The following is a 13,163-nucleotide window of genomic DNA, read 5'->3' on the forward strand; positions in this document are numbered from 1 at the left end:
GTTAATCTCATTATATGCATTGTGAGCTGCCTCGTGCTAACTGTTTTTCTCTCTTTAAAACACACAGAAAGGGAAAAATGTGTGTTCATGTCTCACATAAGAATTGTTGATAATGGGCAAAATAAAAAAAAAATAGCAGTTTTCATTTAAAGAGTTAAACACTGAACCATTTTTATTTATTTATTTACAATAGGGACTGTACATATTAATGAACATGGACACAATATGTAAATATGTCAGACTCTAGCTAAAGGCTAATTTCCATCTCTTGTCCCTGCACAGGTTGATGTTAACACAGTAAGACACAGTTCAAACACTTCAAAGGCAATAAAACACTTAAAACACGTGTTAAATACATTTCGAACAAAGTATGTGTTGGATTATACAAATAACTATATGCTGGACTGCATTGTGTATGACCCTCCCAACACCACAAAAAACATGAGACAGCCTCTCGACACAGATAGCTAGTTAAAATGGCTGTGGCAAAGTGCTGAAGTGCATAATCCAGAATCAAGTATACTGGCTGTTGTCCTAGGCAGTATTCTACACCTGACCATTGTCATGATCACACACCTCAGCCACTCTTTTCAGATGACTCTCTTCAGAGAGTCTCTTATGCTTGTTGGCAGAGTGTTCCAGAAGTTACTGTCTTTAAGGGAGAGGCAGAGTGTTCCAGAAGTTGCTGTCTTTGAGGGAGAGAACATTTTGTCCAAAATTTGTTTTTCTTATTGGTACGTCACAGTCACCCCTGGTGTGGCCCAGGATAGTAAAGATCGATATTTGATGTACTCGAGTGGAGGAGCAGCCAGCACATGAAGGTGTTTGTAAATCAAGCAAGATTCAATTTCACAAGATTTTCAAAGCCAACTAGTTTGTATTTAGACAGGATTTCACAATCATAGTATGTTCTGGGATTTTTGTCTAGGACATTCAGGGCTCTCTTGGATAGTGACTCCATCACTTTCAGTCTTGTGACAGCGGCCAAGGACCAGCTCGTCATACAGCAATTTATATGCGAAAAAATCATACAGTGAAGGAGCATCATAGCACCTTATCAGTCAACGATCCCTTTTTTTTGCAAAACTGTGTAAATTATATTTTACTATCTTGGACACCCATTTTATTATGACCTTTCAAGGAGAGTGTTGAGTTCACCTAAGTATTTAACCTCATTCACTTGTCAGAATCATTTAACATTTTAACATCCTTCTGTTGACCAAAACAGCAGCACCTACCCAAGCACTGAATTTTTTTCTTATGTTTTTTCCGCAAGTGGTCTGTTTTCCTGTATATTCTCTATAATAGTCATGTTTTGTGTGTATTGTAATATAATGTATATTATGTTATTCAATCATCACTATTTGTTTGGGAGAAAAAAAACTAATTTCCTAATTTGAATCCTTTAATCATCATGATAGTGACTGGGAGGTATCATGGGCTTCTCCTGCCTCATAGTTAGGCATATAGGGTCCATGTTGAATATCCACTTAAGTTACCAAATGGGTTTATTGCCTGGTAAATGGGCTTCACTTGTAAAGTGCTTTTCCCTCCATCAGGGTGCATAAAGCTTTTTTAATGTTACCTCATTGACACATTGAATAGTAATGGTGGCATATGTTGCCATAGCAAAAAGTTAACAAGTTCATCCATCTCAATGGTGATGCAGCATCTGCTGGACTGCAGAGGAGTTTGGGTTCATACTTAGGTCATGAGGTGAACCTGAACATGAACAGTATCTAACAATAGCTAACCGTATTACATACAGTACAGATGTAATTTAACACCAAAATATCATTTTTGTATTCACAAATGATTTAAAATGGACAAATGACACATGTGCATTTAGTAGTCAGTGGCTGACACAACAGCGACAGTTTCCAAGCCCGACATGACACTGCTGTCTAAAATACAACATTTCTCAATCCACACAGGTGTCATATCATTATAATTGTGCATTACGGTACTTACAGACACATAGTCTCCAAGGGAGAAGCGTATTAAAAAGTAATCTGTAACAAAAAGCGGCCGGTATGCTCTCTATTATTCAATTTGTGTGCTTGACTGCGTCACCAACACAACTCCGTGAATTACTGTGGCCACAACATGTTGCCAAAAAAAAACAACCTCCGCCACACTTAACTCAAAAGCCTCACATTATGTTAAATTATATATATATATATTTTGATATACAAGTCAACTTGTATATCTCCGGCTTATACAATGCGACTTATACTCCAGAAAATACGGTACACGTCTCACATTTCAGCTCACTCACTAAAGTGAATCGAGCACTCGATTCACTCAAATCGGGTGTCACAGAGCGCATGCGCAAAAAAAATCATTCAGAGACTCCCATAGACATACAGTATATACGCACTAAGCAAACACCTCATTGAGATGGTTGGCCCGTTGCAGCGTTTCATTTGGATGTGGCAGATCTGCCCCTTAAACAAATGAAAGAAAATGGATCAAACTTAATAAAGGCCGTTTTACAAACGAGGCTGGTTTCAACAATCAACAGTATTATGCCACAGCATTACGTCACAAAGTCATCAAATTCTGTTCGTAAAATGATGTTGTAATGTCCAAATACAATCAAAAGTATTTTTTTCAGCCTTACCTTTGAAAGTTAATGCCGTAAGATCTTGTTTGGACTGTAAACCAGTTGCTACAATTCCATTCACAACATGAATTAGGCATCTTCCCCATTCTCTCTTGCCACCAATATGGCAGTGACGTTGACGTATGGATTCAGCACCACAATCCGGCATCTACGTTACCCGAGAAACTAAACTCGTAAAGCCCAGCATGAGTTACTGAACCTGTGAGTCCACGTCAGGTTCACGATTCACTTGTCGACACCCTCATGCTGGCGTTGGCGAGTGAGTCTAGGTTCGCAAGTTCCCGGGTTCTTCGAGTGCTCGGCTCTGGGTTAGCGAGCGAGCAGCTCAGACAGGAACAGGAAGTGGAAAAGAGTGTTGATTTGAGGCAAGGAGCAGATCTGTTTCTTTTTCCATTGGGTTAATACGCAGCAGGGTAAGTGAACGGGTTAACAACGACGAATACCAGCGAGTCCCCCCCAGTAAAAAACGAGTTTTGAACGACTCGCTCAATAGTCTACCATCTGTAGTGAGTTGTAATTGTGTTGCCAGCTATTTAGACAATAATGGCTGTGTGTTGAGTACGATGTACGCGTACGCTGACTATTATAAAATATACTATATATAAAATAGCTGCTGAAATGTGAGGAGTGTACTCACTTTTTTACTGCGGTACTGTTTACTGCCAAAGAATATACATGAACATACACTGTACATGCAGTACCTTAATTTCAAATCTAAATATGCCTTGTGTTACCACAGCAACTACTGTATATGTTTACGTGTCAAGTACCACTCGCTGATGAAGCCGGAATTCATTGATTATATACATACATGCTAATGCATGTGATGGGTGAGAAGGTCTATGTTAGCAACTATGTCAAGTGGTTGAAAATTACCTTGTTTTTGCACAGTTTATGTAATCCATACATTCCAGTTGTGTTGATTGATACAAACCAGCCTTCCAATCAATAGCAGCACACTGTAGATAAACAATGTTATTCTGTGGAGATAGTGATGGATCATTTATGAGTGAAATCATTACATTTGTGTTTCAACACTGTCAATGTCTCTCAGGTTCCCAGGAAGTCCAAACTGACTATTCATCGGAATCTCCGGGATGATGAAGGCTTTATCATCAGGCACTTTGCCGGAGCAGTGTGCTATGAAACGGTAATTGTGTGCACAAAGACTAATATAGGGAGCGCTGTTGTTGTCATAAATATGCAAGGGCTGCATTCCACAGTTACAGGAAAATTAAGAGTGAGCGATGCAGCTCTGAGCCGTGAAATATTACAGCAGATGCTAAATGGGTGTCAAATCAGGATGCGACTTTGCATTTCATTTCAAAGCCTCGACCTCCTTAAAAACACATCTGTCACCCTGGCAGAAATGACAATTATAAGAAAGTTAAGGTGAAAATCGTTTTCTTGTGTGACAATTGTGCATAAAGTCAAACACGCATGTGCATTTGTGTCCACAGACTCGATTTGTGGAGAAGAACAATGACGCCCTCCACATGTCCTTGGAGAGCTTAGTGTGCGAATCTAAAGACAACTTTGTACGAGAGCTATTTGAGAACTCTACGAGCAACAAGGACTCCAAACAGAAGGCGGGAAAACTCAGCTTCATCAGTGTTGGAAACAAATTCAAGGTCAGTGTGGCCTCAGAGTTTGTCTGCCAAATGAACAAGCGACTCATGTTAAGTGCGCTGATATATACTGTATATAGTTTTTAAATAAATCGGTAGAAAATAAATAATAACGATGAATAGAATAAGAGTGGAACCTCCAAAGCAGATCACCCATAAAGTGGGACAATATGGACTATAATCAAATATGTATGGAAAAACTTGCATTTCAAATCATCAGAAGGTCAGCAAATTACTCGCAGCTAATGCTCAGTGAGCATCTAAAGCAGGGGTATTCAATTAAAATTAAAATAGGTCCAGATACAAAAAATGTCCACAGACTCAGGTCCGGTCTAGTCCTGTTCCTCCCGGGCTGGGGTGGATTATACATACTGTGCTCTGAGACTGCTTATTTTCCGTGACCTTAGTTCAAACTTGAGTGGGTATCTTTGGTCAAAAACTTTGTGCTTTTCGCATAGTTTCAGATTGCCCCTTTTTATGAGTGCCACAGTCTCTGAGCACATAACTGGTATTGTGCTTCCATAGGGAAGAATGAACATTCTGGGTGGAAAGCACTGTCCACTGTTCTCATCTTAGAGCCCCATGTGTATTTATTTTTCTGTTGCCTCTGACTCACTTGTCTTGCTGTCCTCTCACTCTTCCACCATTGCCGCTGGCCAGGAGGGGTGGGGGACGTTTTTAACTCGTTCTTTCTTGACACTCGTTTTGCAATTTCTTCTCTTTCATTTGCCTCTCTGTTGTATTTAGAGTGGCAATGTTTACAGCCAATGCACAGATCTGATTGGCTGATGTGTGAGTCAAAATAAAAGCACCCCGTCCAAACTTAAAATACTTATATAATTTCTTGACTATAGGAAGGGGCATATTTAGTCATTGGGAGGCCCAAAGCAAACCCAGTAATTAGAGCCCTCCACATCCTTGTACTGCACTGACAAAAGTTTTATTCTCACCTCAGTACAAGGTCTTCAATGTGGGCAGCAGCAAACAAGTTCAGAACTAATGCCAAGTACGCCCCTGACTATAGGTACTGGTCCGTGTTGGACGCCGTCTGGGATCATACTCAGTTGGTGATCCCTGATCTAAAGGATTAACTATGTTTTTGTGACACCACCACAGAAGTGTCATCATAACCCTAGAACAGAAAATGGAAATTATTGCCACATCTGGATGCTCGGTATAATATGAAAACAATTGATTAAATATCAGTTGCATATGCTTATGGATTTTACCAAGTGGATACTAATACGTAAGTACGTAGTATGGAACTGAATGCTTTAAGCAGGGCTAGGGAACCTATGGCTCAGGAGTCAGATGTGGATCTTTTGATGACTGCAACTGCAACTCTCAGACATTTCTTAACATGATAAAATGTATTTAATTTTTAAATTTGTAATTTTTTGCTGATGTAAAACAGAGAAATAAGTGTTAAAAATAACGTTCAAAATATAAAACTTTCTTATGCATTTTAATCCATCCATTTTCTGCCAGTGTCAGCTGTCCTTCCGATATTTTTCGGCTTAATTACTAGATAATGCGTTAGCCTACCCGGGTCATTGAGATAGACACATAGTTCAGTTCCAAATGTGAAAATTGTAAATAGTTCATGGTGTTATACAACTCAACAAAAATATAAACGCATCATTTTGTTTTTGCTGTCATTTTTCATGAGCTGATCTCAAAGACCTAAAACTTTTTCTATGTACACAAAAGGCCTGCCCATCTCAAATATTGTACACAAAAATGTGTTAGTAAGCATTCATCATTCATTGCACAAGTCTGCCTTCGATCGGCCACAATAAAAGGCTACTCCAAAATGTACAGATTGCCAGTCAGTATCTGCTATGACCACTGTTTGTCTCTTATACCGTGTACGCCAATCCAGAGCATCCCAAACATAGTCAATGGGTGACATGTTCAGCTAAGTATGATGGCCATGCAAGCAATGGGATGTTTTCAGTTTCCAGGAATTGTGTACAGATCCTTGCGACATGGGGCCGTGCATTCTCATGCTGCAACATGAGGTGGTGCTTGTGGATGAATGACACGACAATAGGCTCTCATCACAGTATCTCTGTGCATTCAAAATGCTATCAATACAGTAAAATGTATTGTGGATGGAGTGGCCCGTGGTGGAAGTGGGGTCATGGCATGGACAGGCGCGTATGTTGTGGACAGCAAACAGGTGTGTTCTATTGATGGCACCTGTGAAATAATCTGCTGTGTCATCAGCATCTTGATATGCCACACTAGGCCTTTTGTGTTCATAGAAAAAGTTTTACATCTTTGAGTTCAGCTCATGAAAAATGTGTTTATATTTTTGTTGAGTATATTTGTCAATAAATGGTTATTTTGATGTTAAAAAAAGCCTTTTTTGTATTGTTTACATTGTGGTAAAGTAGTGTCAATATTTGAGCTGTCACAAAAGCAAAAAAAATGCTTGTGCCAAAGTGTAATTTGTGCTTGAAATGTATCTTTTCACAATAAGATGGTTTTTTCTCCCTTTTCTAGTTAGGAACTGCTATTTTCATGAAACTTACCTATGTTCTACTGCTGATTACTAAAGAACGGAAAAAGGTAGAAACATACTTTTTTTCTGATGAAAGACGGGCGTCTAGTCTTTCTTTTGGTAGGTTCCGTGTTTATAAAGCCATAGAACACAATATTTTGCGTGCCTTGAGAAATCAGCCAAAATCGTCTAACGTGGCCGGTACTGAAGGGGTTGTCTTTTGAAAAATGGCTGGGATTGAATGAGTTAATAAAGGTGAACAGATTAATTCACTTCACTACATAATTTTGTATGAGAATTGTTTTGCAATTAGAACAGCTTTGTTACAATGTCACATCATGGAGGATCCACTGCATATTATAGTCTAGTTCTAATAAATCTCTCTGAGGCCTTTCTCAGACAAGTGTATTTTGATTTGCATCCATCTCAGCCTCTTTTCTTTGTGAGAGCATAAAGCTGTCTAAAGTCAGTTTCAGTTATTCCCGAGCAGAGATGAGAAAAGTAAAAAGACTGCTACAAACAGAAAAACACATTCACAAAGTGTGTTTATTGAACCACGAGTGTACCGCTCTTGTGTCTGACTTGCTTGTTTCAAGAAGCGAAAAGTCTGTCTGCTTTTGTTCACCCATCAGGTAGAAACTAGGCACACTGTTTTTCAACAGACTTTATCACTCAGACTGCTGCTGGGCTTTCATCACTAATGCACCAGACACGGACTCTCGCACAAAGATAATGTGGTTCAATAAGGTGCCGGTGGCCAGAGTGTGTTGCTAGAATGACGAGGATGTGTGGTGGCGCCCTCAAGCCCATGTGGCAGGCTTACTTTGTCTTAAACTCCTTCAACAAATCTTAGGAGTTCCTATGTCTTGCTTCTTTCTGTTCACAGACGCAGCTCAACCTGCTGCTTGAGAAGCTTCGCAGTACTGTGAGTTACAATATCATTGCATGGTCAAAGAGTAAAAAAAAAAACAATCAAATCATTGCTTTATTGTTTGCCGTCTTTGTTTGCAGGGCTCAAGTTTTATCCGCTGTGTCAAACCCAACCTCAAAATGGTTAGCCACCAGTTTGAAGGCGCTCTCATTCTCTCACAGCTGCAGTGCTCAGGTAACACGTTGAAGGGTGAAATATTTGACTTTGATTGGGTCTGCCAACAGCCAAAATTGATTCTAGAAATCCATTAATAACTACAAAGGTTGCAGACAAATTGGCTAGAAAATAAAAAATAAAAAGCAACAATGGACTTCTGACTTAAGGCAAAACAAGCCTGCAGCCAAATACTAAAAATGTGATAAACGGAAAATGAAAACACATCAAGCAAGAAAACAAATGAGGAGCCAAGGCCAAATCACTATATACCAGTGGTTCTCAATTATTTTCTTTCATGTCCCCAAGTGGGGGACAGAAATGTTTTCGCTCCCCCCATCTGAAATTCTAGCGAGAAACTGATAATAGTATATATTTATTTATCTGCACTGTACAGACTGAACTCGAAACTGAAACCAGCAAAATGCAACAAAATGAGTGCAGTGAAGCATACAAGCGTGTTCAAGAGTCAAAATGCATTCTGAGTACGACAAATTCATACATGTTGGCAGGTCTGCACTAATATTGAAAGCCCTCCCTGCCTCTCAAATCCCCCCCTCCCCTGACAGCTCACCAACCCCCACCACCCAGCCCGCCTCCACCCACAGGCAGGCCTGCCACACTACTTTGAGAAGCGCAGCTATTTACACAGAGTAATTACAAAACAGAAGACACAGGTTGGAGAACAGCAGGGACACTGATTGGTTGACACGAGAGGATACCAGTTGGGAAAAAAATAGTCCAGAATTTAGGCACAAAGATGTGAGGAATGTATAATGTAAAAACCTTAAAATTACAGTATATATATTTCTATATCTAGTTGAAAAGTATTGAATTGTGTATACAAAAATAATGTGCAAACAAGGCAATTGCTTTATGTTGCTGTTTTAGGCTGAGACTGGAGAAGTTTTATACATTGTATGTATTTTATAAAAAATGCAAATAATTATTTATTTTCAAATGAAAATGAAAAATAACAAGACTCAAGCAAGTCACCTGCACAGAAAACACATTTACAGAATTATTGAATTATTATTCATTATATTTGTGTGTGTGTATATATAATGTACAGTATATACACAGATACATATGATAAGTAAGCGCTATTAACACTTATTCATTATGTGTGTGTGTGTGCGTGTGTTTGTGTATAATGTATATACACACACGCGCATATAATGTATATACACACACACATAATGAATAAGCGTTAATAATAATTCAATAATTCTGTAAATGAAGAAAACCCTGATACACATTGTTGTTTCCCTGCAACTGTAGTATTTATCACTTGATAGCATTTTATTTAATTAGTTCCAATTAAAACAAATTAACACGTCTTAATAAACATGAAAAATAGTAATACTGTATATAATAAACCAATAATAAATCAATTAAATAGATATAATCCAAATTCAACTATTAAATCCTGATGATATTTTTGGGGGTTTTATTTTATCTTTTAAAAATGTACTAAACAAGAATCAGGCAAGGGGCTATTACATATCACAGATTAAGAGCCAAACGAACGCATGGCGTCTAAATACTCGAAAACAAGAGACAGTTGGGAGAGCAGGAGGGAAGGCAGGAAGCTGATTGACTGACACTGAAGGAATGCCAATGAGACCAGTGGGGGAAAAATAGTCCCTTACAAGCCTAACAGGATACTTAATATTCCTAAATTCTTTTGAAAAAAAAAATAACTACATAAAAATTTAACTACGTCCCAGATGCACATGCATTTTTTTTTATTTAGGAATGGTGTCAGTGCTGGACCTGATGCAGGGTGGGTTCCCCTCCAGAGCCCCCTTCCATGAGCTTTACAACATGTATAAACAGTACATGCCTGATAAGCTCACTCGACTGAACCCGCGACTCTTCTGCAAGGTGCGGTACTGTTTGTTTTGCTTCTTTGTTGCCATTCAACAATTGTCTTTACTCTGGACTTGATAAGAAGCATAAATGATTTCAGTGTCAATTGTTTTGAATTTCTTCCCTATAGGCTTTGTTCAAAGCGCTGGGGCTGAATGACAATGACTTCAAATTTGGGTTGACTAGAGTTTTCTTCCGCCCTGGAAAGGTGCAAGGATGTCAATGCTGCTCTGTCAATCACAACTATGCCCTGAAAAATAACCTAATTAATCATTATTGTCGATGGTGTGTTGTCAGTTTGCCGAGTTTGATCAGATCATGAAGTCAGATCCCGACCACCTGGCAGAACTATTGAAGAAGGTTAACAAGTGGCTGGTGTGCAGCCGCTGGAAGAAGGTCCAGTGGTGTAGCCTGTCTGTGATCAAATGTGGGTTTAATACAGCAGACATCAGTCTTCATAATCCCGTTAGCCAAACACTCTCATAAACACAAGTGTCTGTTGAATGTTGAAAGCAGAGTAGTTTCAAGCTATTTAAAATTATGCTCGAAAAGCAGGCAGTCAACACTGAGTTGCTAGTTGTGGCTTCTCATGCAGTCTGCTCTTTGTATTAAAAGCATTTAATTACATTACAAAAGAAAACCGTCTGCTTGATAAGGCGCTTCCTACGTAACATACCATACAGGTACTGCATTTTAGTGTAGAAAGAAAAATGTAAATGCTGAATCCCATTACTGCATGGATGACGGTGTCACATTGTGTTTTTCCCATCTTTACACTGTCACCAGTGAGGAACAAGATGAGCTACAGGGCTTTGGCGTGCATTAAGATTCAGAAGACTGTGCGCATGTGGTTATGTAAGAAGAAGCACAAGCCGCGGTGAGTCTCCCCTTAGTTGTAATACCCATCCTTGAAAAACTGCACAGTGGAACCCATAGAACCCATAGGAAATAAAGGAAATCCTTGACAGGCTCAATCTGCTGCCATCATAAAAATGTTATTAACTGTACAGTCACAACAACAAGTATAAAAATACGTTAATCGTATACGTTAAGTATATTAAGATGTAAGCATCTAGAGGTTGCTTTGCTTGCTAAAAATGTATAGTGACAGATTTGTTATAGTGACAGTGACTGATTTAATTTTACAGAGTTTCACCGACACACAGAATGTACATGAATAAATTAAGTGGGATTTATAATGTAAACTATGAACTCCTTCTTTACATCCCAAGCAACATTGGTGAAATCAAGCAAAAAAAACACAACACAGCGAAAAACAACCAGAAAATATAAAATCACTTTTCTGCAGAACTTTGTCGTAAAAATCTTGCTTCTCCTATCCTCTCTCTCACACGGGCTTGTGCTGCTCTGTACGCACCCATCCAGTCGGCTTTCTATTACAGCGTCGTCTTCCTGGAGCTGCTGTGACGTCGTCCTTATGATTACCGTAATGACCTGTATATCACTAGAAAGTGTTTGCCCATTTCTGCTATAGGAGCATATTCTTGAAATTTGGAATTTCAAAATGTACCGCCTCAGAGGCATTGGACTGAAGACATTGAACTGTGTTATATATACATTTTACATGAAGAGATCTATTAAGCGCGCCCATCAAGTTTGTAGAAGAGGTCCTAAATCTACCTACGAGTTCATTCCTACCATGGCAATGTAAGTCGTGTTGCAACTTAGGCCTAAATTAACACCTACGTCACCACACTGTCCACAGAACACATGAAGGACATATTTAATACAGTCAGAATAAGATCAAATACAGTCTTCCCTTGCGCCATCGCGGTTCACCTTTCACGGATTTGCTGTTTCGCAGAATTTTTTAAGTACTTCTTTTTTTTTAATTACAACCTATGAACACTGTTACAGCTCTTTTTAAGAAGAATTGCATTGTGGGAAGTTGAGTGTCTCTCTTCCCTCGCTCGTCTGTCCGCACCGCCCGTTGTTTTCTGCATCCCGATTGGCTGTAGACCATAGACAATCAATCTCCTTCGTGCCGCCCTGCGTGTCTCCTGTGTCATCGCTAGGTTGCTTGCTTGCTAGCTTTTAAATGAATCTTTGGTTCGAAGGACTGCAGCGGAACGGCACCAGGACGAAAAGTCACGGTCACAGGAGAAAAAGTACTCGTGAGTGACTTAATAATTTCTTGTGTCCTACCTGTAAGTTGATCATTAAAATTCAAACAAAGGTTTGAACTTCTTTGAGAGTCAGTCTGAGAAAAGTGTATACAAAGTGTATGGTGAGGGGTTTTACAGACTTAAAACATATATAATCATTGTAAAAAAAAAAAGTTGGCTAATTTGCGGATTTCACTTATTGCGGGCTATTTTGGGAACCCATCCCCAGCGATAAACGAGGGAACCCTGTAAAGTCACAAATGTCATGCAAAGTGTGCATGAAATATCACGCTCTGCTTGACATTTCCTGTTTTAAACTCTTATTTTGCAAGCACTTCCTGTTTTGAGCTGTTTTCAGTCATAAAAGCCAACTAATTACAAATGATGGCAAATTGTGACTGTAAGCGTCCTCAAAAAGTGGTAAAGATGACTGAAAACAGCACAAAACAGGAAGCGCTTGCAAAATAAAGGTATAAAATAGGAAATAAGAAGAACCAACACAAAATAATTCAACAAGTTATGCAAAGCATGACAACAAAAAGCCTAAGAAAAAGCAACCCACAGGCGCAGAGATAACCTTTTGATGCGCTGAAGCCTTGCACAATCTCATGTGACGTCGTGCAGGCATATTTTTAATACATTTCTTTGCACAACATGATGGCCATTTGACCTGACAGGATGGTTCCACTGTATAACCTCTTTTTTGTTTTTTACAGTACACTATTTTTTTCTGTGAAATATAATAGCACATCCCGCAATTTTGGCTTATGTTGTAAAGAAGATAGTAAAGATGGTTTTATGTTGCTATAGCATTGATGGTATGGTGAAGGTGAAAAACCTGAAGAAGCACATGGAGCGCTTCAACGAAGTGGTCAGCGGGCTGAAGGAGGGAAAACAGGAGATGGCCAAGCAGGTCCAAGAGCTGGCAGCAAGCATAGACTCTCTGTTAGCTAAGATAAAGGTGAGCCCTCCACTATGTTTATGTCTCCTCTTTTCACGGCATCCAAGGATTATTGCCCGGTTGTAAAGACTGACCTTTTAATAGTGACCGTAAAGCTGCTTATGTCATCAGCCATCCAGATGCTCTACTTGTGATTCAGGCGTAGTGATATAAGCAAAGTGTGCATGAATCATTCTTGGGGCATGTGTGTTGAAGTTTATACCTTCTCTAATGTTTACACTTCTTGCACATGCAAGTTGTACCAAATTCCCATGTTTTCTCTCCAAATCAATATTTCCAATCAGCTCATGAGAAAGAAATCCTCCCTCCAATAATTGAATTTAGTGCGGCTGTTCTGCTAAATGATCACACCCGATTAGT

General features: G+C 39.2%; 1 protein-coding gene across 3 annotated transcripts in view; it reads left to right on the forward strand.

Annotated features, from left to right (window-relative positions):
* The window catches only part of myo6b (myosin VIb), a 59,077-nt gene that overhangs the window by 26,858 nt on the left and 19,056 nt on the right, over window positions 1–13,163 (forward strand). For 2 of the 3 annotated variants that reach the window (XM_054795960.1, XM_054795961.1), the window contains exons 17-25: window positions 3,681–3,776; window positions 4,087–4,257; window positions 7,647–7,685; window positions 7,772–7,865; window positions 9,601–9,731; window positions 9,847–9,924; window positions 10,014–10,143; window positions 10,503–10,593; window positions 12,653–12,803. In XM_054795960.1, coding sequence (XP_054651935.1) covers window positions 3,681–3,776; window positions 4,087–4,257; window positions 7,647–7,685; window positions 7,772–7,865; window positions 9,601–9,731; window positions 9,847–9,924; window positions 10,014–10,143; window positions 10,503–10,593; window positions 12,653–12,803 — 981 coding nt within the window. Of the gene's footprint in view, window positions 1–3,680; window positions 3,777–4,086; window positions 4,258–7,646; window positions 7,686–7,771; window positions 7,866–9,600; window positions 9,732–9,846; window positions 9,925–10,013; window positions 10,144–10,502; window positions 10,594–12,652; window positions 12,804–13,163 lie in introns of those variants that run through there. The other variant, XR_008573381.1, reaches the window with a different exon arrangement.

Source organism: Dunckerocampus dactyliophorus, chromosome 13 (assembly GCF_027744805.1).
Source record: "Dunckerocampus dactyliophorus isolate RoL2022-P2 chromosome 13, RoL_Ddac_1.1, whole genome shotgun sequence".
NCBI classification, from domain to species: Eukaryota; Metazoa; Chordata; class Actinopteri; order Syngnathiformes; family Syngnathidae; genus Dunckerocampus; species Dunckerocampus dactyliophorus.